At 44.7% G+C, this 14,651-nt stretch overlaps 2 protein-coding genes across 3 annotated transcripts in view; both read right to left on the bottom strand.

The window, feature by feature from the left end:
* LOC115097963 (E3 ubiquitin-protein ligase Itchy) overlaps positions 1-3,890 on the bottom strand; it is a 278,895-nt gene extending 275,005 nt beyond the window's left edge. Inside the window, exon 1 of one of the 2 annotated variants that reach the window (XM_029614171.1) lies at positions 3,684-3,890. In XM_029614171.1, the coding sequence (XP_029470031.1) occupies positions 3,684-3,698 (15 nt within the window). In that variant the 5' untranslated portion in view covers positions 3,699-3,890. The remainder of the gene's footprint in view (positions 1-3,683) is intronic. The other variant, XM_029614172.1, reaches the window with a different exon arrangement.
* A 4,301-nt stretch (positions 3,891-8,191) lies between these two features.
* Positions 8,192-14,651, bottom strand: part of LOC115096919 (rho GTPase-activating protein 39-like) — a 156,078-nt gene continuing 149,618 nt past the window's right edge. Inside the window, exons 7-10 of the mRNA XM_029612210.1 lie at positions 12,899-13,098; positions 12,008-12,099; positions 9,841-10,010; positions 8,192-8,953 (exon numbers count right to left, since the gene is read on the bottom strand). Of these exons, the coding sequence (XP_029468070.1) occupies positions 8,759-8,953; positions 9,841-10,010; positions 12,008-12,099; positions 12,899-13,098 (657 nt within the window). The 3' untranslated portion in view covers positions 8,192-8,758. The remainder of the gene's footprint in view (positions 8,954-9,840; positions 10,011-12,007; positions 12,100-12,898; positions 13,099-14,651) is intronic.

The following is a 14,651-nucleotide window of genomic DNA, read 5'->3' as shown; positions in this document are numbered from 1 at the left end:
AACTTAAGGCAGCTGTTGAGTGGCACCAAACCAAACGAAAAAAGCCGTGGGTTCAGTTGGAACAAGCGATCATGGGCAACTCTCCCCTAACAGCCTTGCTTTGGCAACAGCGTGCTGCTTGGAGGGCGCTGCCAGAAATTCCCTCCACAGTTCATTCAACCTTACAGATATGGAACTTCTGGAAAACGGTTTTGGTGGGCCGCAAGACTTTCTTTCATAGCACACAATTTCTACATCTTAAGGCTTTTACTCCTGCACAGAATCGGCGTGCGTTTTCTACATGGATCGACAAAGGCATCTCCCAAATGGCACATCTCTGGGAACCTGGTGGTTTCTTGTCTTTTTCCACTTTGAGTGACCGTTTTCAACTAGAACCATCCGACGTATTTCAATACCTACAGATTCGTCACTTCTTCCTTCATCATAAAGTGGAGGCAGATCTGGTAGGGGGCATGTCTCCCTTTGAACTTCTATGCCGCAATGCTGATAAGGCTGGTAAATATATCACCAGGCTTTATGGCCTACTCTCGGGGAAAATCTCTCTGTGGGCATCTCACATACAAGCTTGGGAGCGTGACTTACAACTAGGATGGCTCCCCGAGGATTGGACGCGACTTTATCATCAACTTCGTAAAGGCTTGATTTCGGTATTGCATATAGAAAATGGCTATAAATTATATTTCCGTTGGTATATTACTCCGACGCAACTGAATCACATGTCACCAACATCCTCTCCTTTATGTTGGAAACTCTGTCAGAAACTAGGAACTTTTTTTCATTTATGTTGGGAATGTCCTCACATACAAACTTTATGGTCCGCCATAGCAACCTGGATATCCATGGTACTTGGACAGGACGTACACCTCACACCTCCCCAAGCTCTCTTAAATGAAGACACTACCACCAATAATAAATACTACAATTATTTTATTAAGTATGTGGTGACAGCAACGAGATGTGCCATAGCCAGAAAATGGAGAACCCCTTACATACCATCTCTGGCGGAGGTACAACAACAACTTATACAGATGCATACTTTGGGGAAAGTTACAGCATATAAGAATAAAACCATGCACAATTTTTCAAAAATATGGGGCTGCTATGAACTGTGGGCTGGCGAGGCATCACCAGTCAAGGAGTAATGGCTTTTCCAGCAAATAATGGAGGCATCGGGTTCTCGAACATTGGGGGACTGATTGATTGATAGACGTTATACAATGCTTATTTGCTTGCGAAGGGCGGTACTGAGCTGCTCGCGAACAATTGTTATCTATATAATGGTGTATTCGCTACAGTATTATTGTTACTGTTCTAAATGTTATACCTGTTGTTGACTAATTGCTAACTGGTACTCCTCGGAAGGGGGGGAGGATTCGGGTGGGATGGGAGGGACAGGGGAAAGAAAACGTATGGCACTCTCTAGTTACCAGAATATGTGGAGCAAGTTACTTTTTCTACATTTGTTACTTATTGTTATTATGCTGCTCTGTCATGTACTTTTGTTTTTGTATTGCATTTGTGTCAATAAAAATTTAAATGGGAAAAAAAAATATCTCTTCAAAGAGGTACAGTAATCATGAAAAATTAAAAATCACTGCTGTAAGGAACCTTATCAGCATTTACTGTTTTCCTTTTTTTGTTGCAGGGATTACACCACCACTAGGGTATGGCTGCATCTAAGCTAGAGGTGGGCCGTCTACAGCCTGTAAGACAAATCCGGCCTTTCTTCTTTTGTGCAGAATACGACAGCACAATGGCTTCTGGCCCAGAATCCATTTCTCAATAGAGGGAGGCTGCAACTCCCAAGAAAAGCCAATGAGCACTTCATCACTACCTCCAGCGGACACTGCTGATACCTCCCCTTCTCCCACAAGGCCATACATCTGTACTTTCAGAACACCCAGCCCTGAACGCCATCTGGCTGAGGAACACAAGACATACTCACACCATCTTACCAATGAGAAATAGCCTTATTTATGCTCATATTTCCAGGCTAGGTGGGATGAATGTTCCCAGAGGCATGGCTGTGTGTCATTGTATGGAAAGGGAGGGAGGGACAGCAGTGGTGATGAGATCAGGATGAGAAGAGCCTGGGCCCCCTCTTCCCCTCCCCACCACTCTGCTCCTCAGATGCTCACTCCAGAGGGATAGGAGAAGAAACTAGCCCGTGATCCAGGGAAGAGCCATTAATATGATCCTGGGGCAAAAAGACTGTTCACCCGTTATGTCCTTCCTTTCTTTTCTCCATCTTTTTTATCCTCCTCTAATGACAAGTTATAAAGAGCATGCTAGAAGCATTGCATAGCAGTGCATTTCATTTGACTCACAAGTTTCCTTTAACTTACAAGTTCAGCAGGGTTGAGGAGGACTCTCCCCCAAAATTTGCCGCAGGGATGGGGACAGGAAGCAGGGGCAGCAACACAGACTTCTGTTGTTCCTCCCCAGTCCTGTGCTGCCTCACGTGCAACATGTACTACCACTAGAGAAAGGATGCATGGCTATGCATGTGCACCTTCAACTGTACACTGATGCAAATAAACAGATGAACACTCTCTCCACAATAAGCATTCTCACTCTAGCAAAACATATCTGAAAATACAAAACTTTACAAAAGGGAAGGTGAATTTATCTATTTTCGATTCTGTTACAGTCCTTATAATGATATGGGCACCCGAGACTTTTAAATAGGAATAACTTGTCCTTTAATTTTTAAGCAGTGGATGTTTGTGATATTCCGCCTTTATATCCAAACTGAGTTACAAAGTGGATAACAAGCAAATTATATAACAAAGCAATAAATATAATTATACAACTTCATAAAACAGACATAAAAGTGATGTAAAAAATAAAAACAAAGATAGTTTTATACCCCCCGAAATTCCTGGTCTCAACTCTTCTTCACCTCTAACCAGACATAACTTTTCAGAATTTCAGCATCTAAAGATTTATTTTCAAAGACTTGAGCGGAACCGGTTAGATAAAAAGGGAAAGGGGCCAATTTGAATCCCTAAGATCTTATAGTTAGGCTACCAATTTATTTTCCTTTCGCGGTCTTAGGAAAGGGATCTTGAGTTAAAGTGAGAGCTGTTCAGTGCCGCCAATTTTGTACTTCCTATCTAGAGTTTATCCTGGCAACACACATGCCAAATCACACATCCCTCCATTACTTGTATCTTATTTTACACATATAAATGGGTATCCAAGGGATTGCTCATCCTACGTACGTGATGTCGGGACGTGGTAACGTCGGCACGCGACCCCCCCGCCCGCCAGCTCATTGGCTGTGTTCTGGATGAGGCGTCACATGACCCGGTGTGTGGCCAGGAGCTGAAGCCGAGTGTCCCCTCACATCCGTTAAAAGGCAAATCAAGTTGCCACTAGTTGTTCTGTTAATAAAAATTCAGAGAAGACTAGATAATCTGAAAAGTATTTCATAGCAACATGCCTAGAAGGATGCTGTCCAGAAGGAGCATAGCTTTTCCCTAACCTGTAACAAAAGAAGTCACATAACTTCCGTGCCAGAAGAGCTTGCAACAGCCAAGAAACAGAGACATACAGGATGATACTATAAGGATCAGATTCCAAAATTTATCAGCAGGTGGTAAAATCCCTTTTTTAGTTTTGGTTTCCCTTGACCGGATCAGACGGGCCTGAACCCACAGCCAAGACAGAATCGGACTCACCGAAGCTTCGCCCATGCTTGGGCAACCACTCGGATGGCATGTCTATGCTACGGCCTGTATCCTAAGCCACTGCCGCTGTCGGATCTCGATGTCTGAAGCTGACCGCAACCACGAGGGGCGGAGTAACAAGCTTGCGGACGTCATTGACGGCTCGACGGAAGCTGCAAGGTGCCCTCTCGGGGCTGTTGTGCGCGTACAGCCTTCTGCTTCCGGGGAGGGAAACGTGATGTCACTTTCCTTTGCTTTAATAAATGGGGCGGAAATGGACTGTGATGTAACTGCTCATTTATAAAATGAGATAGTTATTACGAAGTTGAGTCATGGATGGGTGTCGATAGAGCTAAGCATCTAAGAGTGAAAATAAACATAAACTAAGGAAAAAAAATCAGTGATGATAATATATTCATGAATAAAACTGGGAAATATCTTGCATTCGAACAACCTTATTATAGTAGATATACTCCTGAGGGAATTCTGCTCAAAAAAACTGAAAATTCTGCAAACTTTATATTGGTCAAAACAACACAATTTACATGACAGTCTTTAAGTAATTACATTTTAAATTATTACAGAAAAAAGTTGCTACTTAAAGTTGCAGAATTTTAAATATTTTGAGCAGAATTTCCCTAGAAATTCACTGTAAGAGTGTCCCTTCCACTTGCTCTCCCTACTCCCCTGGCCACTTTGCCCTTTCAGGCCCCAACTCCTCCACCTGCCAATATCTCTCCCCTTCACCTCTAGGCTCAACCCCTTCCACTCTATAGTCTGTCCCAGACTTTGACCCTGTTCTCAGTACTGCCCCTTACACAGGCTCCTTCTGTCCCCCCTTCCCTCACACACATGCTCCCTCTCTCTAATACACATACACAATCTCTCACACATACACACTCCTTCACAATCTCCTCATATAGGCTCCCTCTCTCTGAAACCCACACTCAAGCAACCCCCAGCCCCACTCTTACTTCCCATGCTCTCACCCTCCTGCTCTGTCACCCTCCCCCCCCCTCACCTTCCCCTCACCTTCCACTCAAGCATCCCCCCACCCACCTCTTACCTCCCAATATCTCACACCCTCCTGCTCTCTCACCCTCCCCACCCCCTCTTACCAACCATGCTGTCTGTCACCCTCCCCTCTCTCACATACACATTCTCTCTCACCGGCATGCTGCGGGACGCGCTCTGTTCGCGGCGAAGATGAAGGCCCGGGCGCGCCGTTCGCGACACACGGGGGCCTCTCATTTTCGCCTTGAGCGGAGCACAGTCCGTTCACGGCACACGGGGGCCTTCCCTTTTCACTGTGAACAGTCCACCGGGCCTTCATCTTCGCCACGAACATTCACGGCATGCCAGGGTCTCCTCTGCTATTTTCTGCCTGTCCCGCGATGGCTACTGTCCTTCCGGTTTTGAATCCTCTTCCAGCGAGGGAGGAAATCGGCGAGGCGACGGTGGAAATCTGCGGGAAGGGCGACGAGGGAGGAAATCTGCGGGAAGGGGGAATTCTGCGCAAATTCTGCAGTCCGCAGAGTATAGGTAGTACTCTGTCTCATAAAAACATAGCACATGCCAAGCGATGAAGTGTAGACAACCCATCGAGTTTTCCCATCCACATCTCTAGCTTAGATTTATCATTTCTTTTCGCCCTGATAGATCCCCTATACTTGTCCCATGCTTTCTTGATTGCCATTTATTGACCTTGTCTTCACCTCTACTGGGAGGCTGTTCTTTGCATCCATCACACTTTCTGTAAGAAATACTTCCTTAGATTATTCCTTGGTCTACATCCTCATTTCATGGTTCCTGGTTATTTACAGTATTCTTTGGAGGTATAAATGAGGACTCACCAAGCACTTACAGGGAGGCTATATCATCCCCTTTTTTATGCTGGCTGTTCCTCTCCTTCTATACTGAAGCATCAGTCAGGCTTTTTTTGTTACCTTATCTGTTTGGCCACTTTAAGATAATTAGATGTGATCACTCCCCTGCCTATCCCACTCATATTTTGTGCACAAAACTACAACCCAAATGTATGGTCTTACATTTTTTAGCATTAAATCTTAGTCACCAACAGTCTCCAGCAGCATTGTGCCAAGTGAATGTTTAATATGTAGAAATAAAGACAACTAAAAGCTGCTAGTGAATTGATGCCATGTTGTATTACCCAGCAAGCAATACACCAAATTAAAGTAATAACAGAAGCCACAGGGTGGCATTAACCGATAAGTTAACATCTGTAATATCTCCTTTTTTTTGGATCAGCATATGCACAACTTTCTATTGTAAAATGTCCTACAACCACATTAGGCTGTTTGTTGTGGGGTAAATGGCCTAACATGGCGATAATGCAAGGTATTGAAATGAGATGATTAGCATACAAATGCATAGTAATCAGCTCATTAATATTTTTATTTTATTTATTTAGATTTATATTCCACTTTTCACAGCACTGGATTACATTCAGGTACTATAGGTATTTCCCTATCCCCAGAGGGTTTACAATCTAAGTTTGTACTTGAGGCAATGGAGGGTAAAATAACTTGCCCAAGGTCACAAGGAGCGACAGCAGGTTTGTAGCCCACTGCTCTAACCACTAGGCTACTCCTCCACTCCCGAAATAATGCAAATCAAATAACATTTTGAGGAAGCAAAGCCTGTGGAAAAAGGTGTTTTTTGTTGTAACAATGAAAAATGCTGTTGTGGGTGCTGCAGAGGTAGCGAAGCAACTATAAAAGAATATACTGAGATAGAGTATTTCAGATTTTAAAAGATTAGAGAAAAAAGTATGAGGAGAGACTGACTACATGTCTGTGCTTTTGCTCACACCAAAAATGAAAGAAGAGGATCATGAGACAACACTGGCACATGCTCAATAGAGCTCAAAACTACTAGCTTGGAGAGACGAGTCTGTTCAGTGCCGCCAAATGTCCTCACCCACATGTAATTGCTAATTCTGCCTATTTATTGATGGAAAAAAATAACTTGAGGAGATTCACACAGAGCAATTGTGTGGGAATTTTCGTGCATGCTCAGAAAGATCATCAGTATCTAAACTTGTTTAAAGAGACAAGCACAAGATATAGATATAGGCTGCTATAATAGAATTAAATTAACACTTAGATCTGACTGATAACCTACACAGGGAAACTAGATTTAAATTAGCATCTGGATCTTTATGGTAGGCTGCAAGTAAAATACTTTAATAGCTAGAAGTCCTAGCAGAAATGCAGGCTTTCACATAGCCAGGTCTGTTTAGCAGACTGTGCAGAGGACCTAGAAAGCTGGATGTTTGGGTAACAGATTTGACTTGGAAAAGAAAGGTAACTGGATGTGAACTAAACTGATGCTGTTGTATGCTCACCTCCCCAAGATGTTTGAGTACTAAGAAGGAAGACAACAAAAACCGTCCTGGATAAGGAAGTGGTATCTTTCATACAGTCATGGCTGGCCGTTGGGATTTATTGTTAACAGTGTGGATGGAAAAAACATGCAGACTGGATGAGCTAGTTGGTCTTTCTCCTATCATCTACTATGCTACTATCAGCTGTATCAGCAATTTTTGATATTTACCAAACCCACTCTGGAGGACCGGAGAGCTCCGGTCCATTCTGTGGCATTAATCGAGAAATTAATCTTTATGTTACGAGATAATGTGGTGTTATATGACAAGATCTGGGGCCCCTACTGGAAGTTCTTTAATTCAAAATAGGAGGTACTGTACATTGCTGGGATGATGTATGCTACTCTGGTTTGTAAGCATGAATTGTACTGTTATCCAGTGCTATGTGTATGTTCTGACATTGCAAAAAAAAAAAAAAACTGGCTCAAAAGATGTGTGGTACCATCAACACTTTTATCACTGTTCCCACCCTCCATTTGCTCTCACTCCCCTGACCCAGTACCTTTTCCACTCTTCCCCTTTCCCACCCTGGCCTTCTCTACTTTCCCTCCATCATTCTCCGCTCTCAGTTTTCTAACTTTTTACATCTCTCATCTCTTTACTTTGGTGGCCATCAGACCAATGCACTTACTCATAAGCTGCCTCTAAGTGCATGTATTTATATATTCGTGACTGAATGGTATTTATCCAGCTTTGCATGAGAGTATGAAGAATGGTAAAATGGATAGCACGAATCACTGTGATTTTAGGAACAGGCAGAGACCAAGCACTAACCAGCAGCCATTCCTGATGCTAACTGCTGACAGCCATATACTGCTTGCAGTACTGTACAGCTGGGACTTGCTAGCAGCATCCTCACACTGGAGACCGAGACATCTCAGAGCACAGACTCATCAGCTAATAATAGCAGTGAAGCTTGCAACACTACCACAACTGGGGTATGATGTGGCCTGCTGCCCCAAGAGGATTGAGGTATGAGAAGGAGGAACAGTATGAAATGTGAACTGCAGCACATAGATCACAAGAATATGATCAAGACTGCAGTAAAATGAGGACCAGGATATAACAATAATGGGTCAACATCATCTTTTTTTTGTGCTCATTTTAGTCTAATCAAAAAAAAAAAAAGCCTGTTTTGTAAATTATTTTAATGCAGAAATCTGTACATTACACAAAACTGTCACAAAAAGAGTCAAAAGTAGTGAAGTTTGCACTGACAGCGTGCCCAAGCATGCTAAAGGAGATTCATCATGTCCCCACAGGCAGGTAGAGGGGGCTGTTATCTCCCCCACTACTCACTGCTCCTTCACAGTGCTCCCAAAGTGCCCTGTGCCTGCCACAGAATGGAGTCAGAACCTCACCAACTCTGCACAGCTCTTTATGGCTTTCTTAGAAGAGAATCCAGCAAGCAGTGGCTCTTTCCCAGCTGGCATGGTGTAACCACGCAATGCTTCCTATGCACCTGCCAAGTCCTAGTTCTATGCAAAAGTGCCTTTGGATAATTTCCATGCAGTCATTATATACAGTGCTGGACACAGCAAGGCAACAGAGTTACAACACAATCAAACTATTTGCCAAAGCTTAAAAATTCCTCCCCCTTAACAATAAAATGGAATTAAAACAAAAAGAGAGACGATGCAGCGGAAGAGAGCGTGGTGCAGGCATGGCTCCTTCCTTAGCCTCAGAGGATTCTCCTGATGAAACTTGTGTCCAGATGCACGATCAGCATTCTGAGAAAGGACATTTCTTTTCGTGTGTTCTCAAAAATAACCCTGGGATCATCCGACTGGCATCGCAGGCAGTTTGGTGCCATCACCATTGCCAGGTTATTCACATCCATCTTGGTTGTGCCAACATTAGCTGGTTGCGCAAAAATCTGTAATAGTAAGAAAGCAAATCAGGGCAGAAAGGAAAACATGAGCTTGGGCAGAATGAGGCAGGTCAGATAAGGAACCATGACACCCCCCACCCCCCCGAGTACAGCAGTACAAGAGGGAAACATGACCCTCCAGCAGAGGGTAGCAGGAGAGAACCAAGTCCCTGATGGGGTGATACAGGACAGGAGGGAATCACGACTGCTGGAAGAGTGAGGCATGATTGTTTGGACCAACCATGACCCCCCCAGTGAGGTGAGGCATGACAGATAGGGAACCATGATCCCCAGCAGGGTGAGATAGCACAGAGAAGAAACCATGAGCCTCAGCGGTGTGAGGCAGAATGGAAGAGAATCACGATCTAGAATGGGGAGAGGCAGGCAGGGAACTATGACTATCAGTGACGGCATGTCACCTCTAGGACTGAATAGCTCATGAGATAACTACAGGGATACAGAGCTTTTCATCACTAGGACTGGATGACTTAGTGCATTGACATAGGGTTGTCACTAGATGGCTCTGTGTATTGGCAAGCTCGGGAGACTGGCACAGATTTACAGAGTCTGTCTCCTCTAGGACTGGTGGCTCATGGCACTGAAAGTTCCAGGTGACAGAACATATTTAACTAAAATCCGGTTGAGAGTGGGCTGCTCATTATTAAAGACATAAAGAAACATACTAAAGGTTGCCACTGAGAGCACTACAATTATCTATTCAAGTTCCCAAGGATGGGTTCCACTCCAGAGAAGCACAGGGGTTTATCTAGAGAATGTAAAGTGAGGTAAGGAGCAGGAGGAAGAGGATATTCCATCCTGAAAAGAACCTTCTTTACAAAATATGCTCAGACAGAGAGAAGCCTTTGTCTAGAATCAGAAGAGAAGGTACGTACCTGGAGGAAGTGTATGAGGTAACACAGGACCAGTCTGTTCAGCTCAGGCAGTAACTGCACCACAGCCACGGCAGCATCAGGGTTCTCATAGTTACTGATGCACTGTTTATAAAATTGCTGAGGGATGAGGGGTTCCTCCAGCTCCCGATACCACAGCTTCAGCAGAGATGCTATTCAGAAAGAAAGGGAGAATTATCAGAGTAGCTATGTAACTTACCACATTATGTGATGTGCTATACAGTCCCTTTTGCCTGTGAGGCAGCCTATCCACAAAGGGATCTAGGCAGGAAAAGAGTTGGGTTCTATAAAGAGAAAACCATAGAACAGAATGAGACTCAAAACTCTGATGCGTAGCAGAGGCGCCTAAGGCAAAGGAGTGATGCGAATGCCAGCAAGAAACAAACTCCCCGGTGGCAACGGGAACAGACCCTGCTGACCTCCTGCCATGATTTCCTGCACGGCTCGAGGGGGCCATCCTACCCCGAAACGCACGCCGGGCAGAGGAATCGCTATCTAAGACCTGCTGCCACCATGCCACATGCACAATAGGCGGCCATTTTAGTCTTTGGCGCCATGTCTACTGATCGCACTCTGGCGCACCGGACTCGGGCCCACCGAGCCGCCAGGAGGAATGGATGCAATCCCCACCGAGGAGTTCCCAGGAACGGTGACAGTCCAGTCAGCCCCACCAGAGCAGAGGACTACACAAGGAATGAGGCACTGTGGTTCCCTCCCGGCACTAGCGTGCAATCGACTGAGAACCCCCGGAGCCCCGGGTTAACAGCCAGGTGACCGTCACTCAGTCCTGCACCTCCCGGCTCTGGCCGACAGCTCCCGCTGACTAGGCCTGTGCCACAGAAGTTCCTGCTAAGCTCTGCTCTGCTGCTTCTTATTCACATCTGGGTTTTTTTGGTTTTTTTAAACAAGGAGCTTAAAGAAACTTTATTAAGTGGGTACTTCCCTGTCCGGCGGAAGAAGGGCGAGAGGGTGCCTTGGAGGGTCGAGGGAGCCAGGCCCCCTGGCTTTTGAACCATCCGGTACTCTGCGGACGAACCCAGTCAGGGGTATCCAACCTCCCCCTGGAGGCCCGGCTCCACCTGAGGGATGGCCCATGAAGATGCCCAGCACCTCAGGAAGCATCCATAATCTGGAATCTAAAACTACTGTAAAACAAAAAATTTCTCTTTTTTTTTTTTAACCAACAGCCTGCAGGTGCATCTCTACCATCTGCTGGAGTCAGAGAAATACTGAGATCCTGCAGGTAGCACTCTCAGTTAGGTAGCACTGCCTCAAAGTTTTGTTCTTTGACTCCATCTGCTGGAAGGGATAAATAACCCACTGGTCTGGACTGATCTGGGTATGTTCAGGAACTTGTATTTTAACTACTTTGAATAATTTTGTGTCATCTGCAGATCTAATCACTTCTTCTCAGTATGCATATCTATATCATCTGCCTAGCTGGCAATACATATAATGACTGCCACTTTTTGTCTTCTGTGACTGTTTATCTTCTTTGGCATGGGGTTTAATTTATCAAAGCTTTTACCAAAGAGAATGGAAGACGTCCCCTGATAAATGAGACGTATTGTGTCAAAGCAATAAAATGGGGGGACCACAGTAATGGTGAAATACTGATGTTGCCTTCATCAAACAAGCTAGCAGTTTATTAGCAAGGTTTGGCTATATTAAAGTGTAGCTCAGAGGTCCCAATTTGTTTTCCATTTCTTCCTCACATATATCTATTCTGTTAAATGCAACAAGTTTAACTTGGTTGTTTTTCCCTGATAAGGAGGGATTTACACTTATATGTGGCCTAGAAAGTTAATTTTCCCCAATGCAGATGCAGATCAGGAGGCCAAATGGAAAAACTGAAAACAAATCTCAGATCATTAGGCCCTTGGATCATAAATCCTAAACGCTGCTTCAGACTATAACAAGCAAGATACAAGAAGGTGTTCCAGAGAAGCAAAGTTGCCTGTGGAAGAGATCCCCACATTTGAAGGCAAAGGCTCAGACGGTATCACTGCTGGGGTTGCCAACTGTGAGGTTCTAATTATTCCTGCTATGTGAGACTACACTGTACACAGAATATTCTTCCAACCCAGAGCTTTGATTGGATGAACACCTGGCAGACATATAGAAAAGCCAAAAAATGCCATCTCTTTACCTGGAACCGTGGGATCTTCTAGATTGTCTGGAATCCGCCACTGATCCACTTGCAGCTTCAGTGCATTCACCTCATCGATGTCTCCGGGAACTCTGAACACACAGAGAAAGAGCTTTCAGAGCCAGTGAAAATGAACCAGGCGCAGTTCAGTCCCAGCACCGCATGCTTCAGGCTATCATTCCCAAGAAAACCACTTCTGCTGCTGTCAGTAGCAATGGGACCAGGAGAATCCCTATGTGCATTGCACCATCACAATTCAGGGGTGAAAACAGAGACCTGAAATAAGGAAGAAGGGAGGAGAAAAAACCAGTGGTGGGACAAGGAGCAAAGGAGGTGGAGAAGAGAGGAAAGGAGGAACTGATAAATGAAAGAAGGCAAATTCAGAAGTGAAGAGAAAAGAAAGTGAGAGAAGAAAAAGTAAGATAAGGTGAGGCCTGGAGGAGAAGTGAGGATAGGGCTAACTTTAGTACACATTCCTGCTTTGCCAGGAAAATGCCCCAGCTGGTATTTATTAATATCTTTATTAACAACCCTGCAGAAGGATTTGATGGTAATATGTTCTTTTTTGTAAATGATACAAAAATCTGTAACCTAGAGCACCTCCTTGAAGTATGGAAGCTTCCTAAATCTTTTGTATTTAGGTGATTCTGAAGAAATGCTTAGAAGGGACTGGAAGCCCTGTGCATTGCACAAATGCCCCATCCCATCTCTAAAAGCCATGCAACTGTGTCAGTCACTTATTAGAGAGACCAGGACGTGAAAGAGATTTGGCTGCATCTCTGTCTGTCTTTCTGTCTCTCTCTAGGACTATGTAATGGCTTTGCCACTCTCTCTCTCACTGTCAGGGCATAGAGAGCAGGCGATGCTTGTGGCTGAGGTGAAAGAACACACCGGAATATTCCTTCAGTCCGCTCGCCACCCAGCGCCAGGACTTGTTGTGAGAGCTGCGTCTGCACCCAGGGCAGCCTGCGGTCAGGAAACGTGTCCCGCTGCCGCAGCATGACCTCTTCCAAAGAGCTGCCGAACAGTGAGGGTGTGCAGATGGCATTCCTGGCATGCTCAATCTCCTCCACACTTGGCTTCTTGAGTCCCTGCCAGAGACAGAGAAGAGGATTTTAAACAATGCTGCAAACATCCTCTAAATTCAACGCCTGGGTGGGCACATCAGCCAGAGTCCAACAATAGGAACTGCCCACAAGCCCACCCCCCCCCCCCCCCCCCATCCAGTAACAGACAACAGGTTTGATTGTCAGTGACTGACACAGCACTTTTAACCAAGATTACAAATTATCACCCGGCAAGTCTAAAGTGAAGGATAAGCCAACAGTAAAATCAGGCATTTCAAAGCCAAAACCGGAATCAGCGGCAGGGGGAGCAGTAAACTCACATCCCAGGATTTCTGATTCATAGCCCGGTGCTCTCATCACTAGGCCATGACTCCTCCCCTATACTCACGCAGCACTAAGGTAAACTCTTCCTTTGGGACTGATGTAATAAGATACACTAGTCTGTGTACACATACCTTTACTCCCAATTTAATAAGGATTTTAACATTAAAAATGCACACACAAATGAGAATAAACCTGTGGACAAATTAGCGCTCCTCCGTATAAATCCCATGTTAATGAAGCATTAGCTATGACTCCCTTATGCAGGGAGGGGCCTTAAAGCTGAAATCTTAACACGTTTTTTTAACACTGGAAAAATAACTCCTGTATCAGAGTAAAGTTAACTGATATTTCTGGGGCTAGTGTTAGTCTGTGATGTCCTGGAGCTGGAGTTACTGGGTGCAGGGGTCTGGTCTCCCAGGTCCAGGGTGGACCACTACACCCAGGTCTGGGACAGCACCATAGGCTAAAATTAGCCCCAGAAATGTGAATTAACTTTTATTCCAATTCTGATTCAGGACTCCAAGCCTAAAAAGAAAATGTGAGCTAAGCACTGGGGGTGCCCAAGTCTGGACCCTCCGATCCAGGACCCTAACCATCCACCCCTTAACACCCTCTATCTAACTACCTATCTCCCTACCCATAAACCCAAGCTCCACTCATCCAGAGTCGTAGCCTGGCCATGTGGCACCTTTGGCCAAGTGAAAAAGTGTGCCCTCATCCTGAGCCCAACATACGACACCACGAGCTGGGAGACTGTTAAATGGAGGGGCTTTTGAGTTTTATTTTTACTCAGCAGTTTCCTCCAGCTCCTTTGGGTTTCCAACACAATTGGAACTAGTGCAGAGATCCTGGTGCCAGGAACTTTCATTCACAGTTCCCAGAGATCATTCTTCCGCTCTCAACTTTATTTACTCCAGTCATTATAGTATCAGTCCTGGACTGGGGATCATGCAGAAATGGGCCCCCAATCCACTAGGTGTAACCTTTCCCCCCACCCCCCCCCCTGACACACAAAGATTACTCTGATTTTACATGAAAAAGGACATTCCGAGGTAAAAATATCACTTACAACATTTATTTATTTTTATTTTTATTTATTTGGTTTTCTATACCGATATTCGAAAAAACATCATGTCGGTTTACAGAGGAAAAGCAAATACAGTAAAATACATCAATAACATTAATGAAATAGAACATGTATATTATATTTACATGCATTGCTGTGATGCCTCTAGTAAACCCTGCACTTGGAA

The sequence above is a fragment of the Rhinatrema bivittatum genome, chromosome 8 (genome assembly GCF_901001135.1).
Source record: "Rhinatrema bivittatum chromosome 8, aRhiBiv1.1, whole genome shotgun sequence".
Lineage (NCBI taxonomy): Eukaryota > Metazoa > Chordata > Amphibia > Gymnophiona > Rhinatrematidae > Rhinatrema > Rhinatrema bivittatum.
Note: the sequence above shows the minus strand (reverse complement) of the source record. Positions and strands in the feature narration are given on the sequence as shown.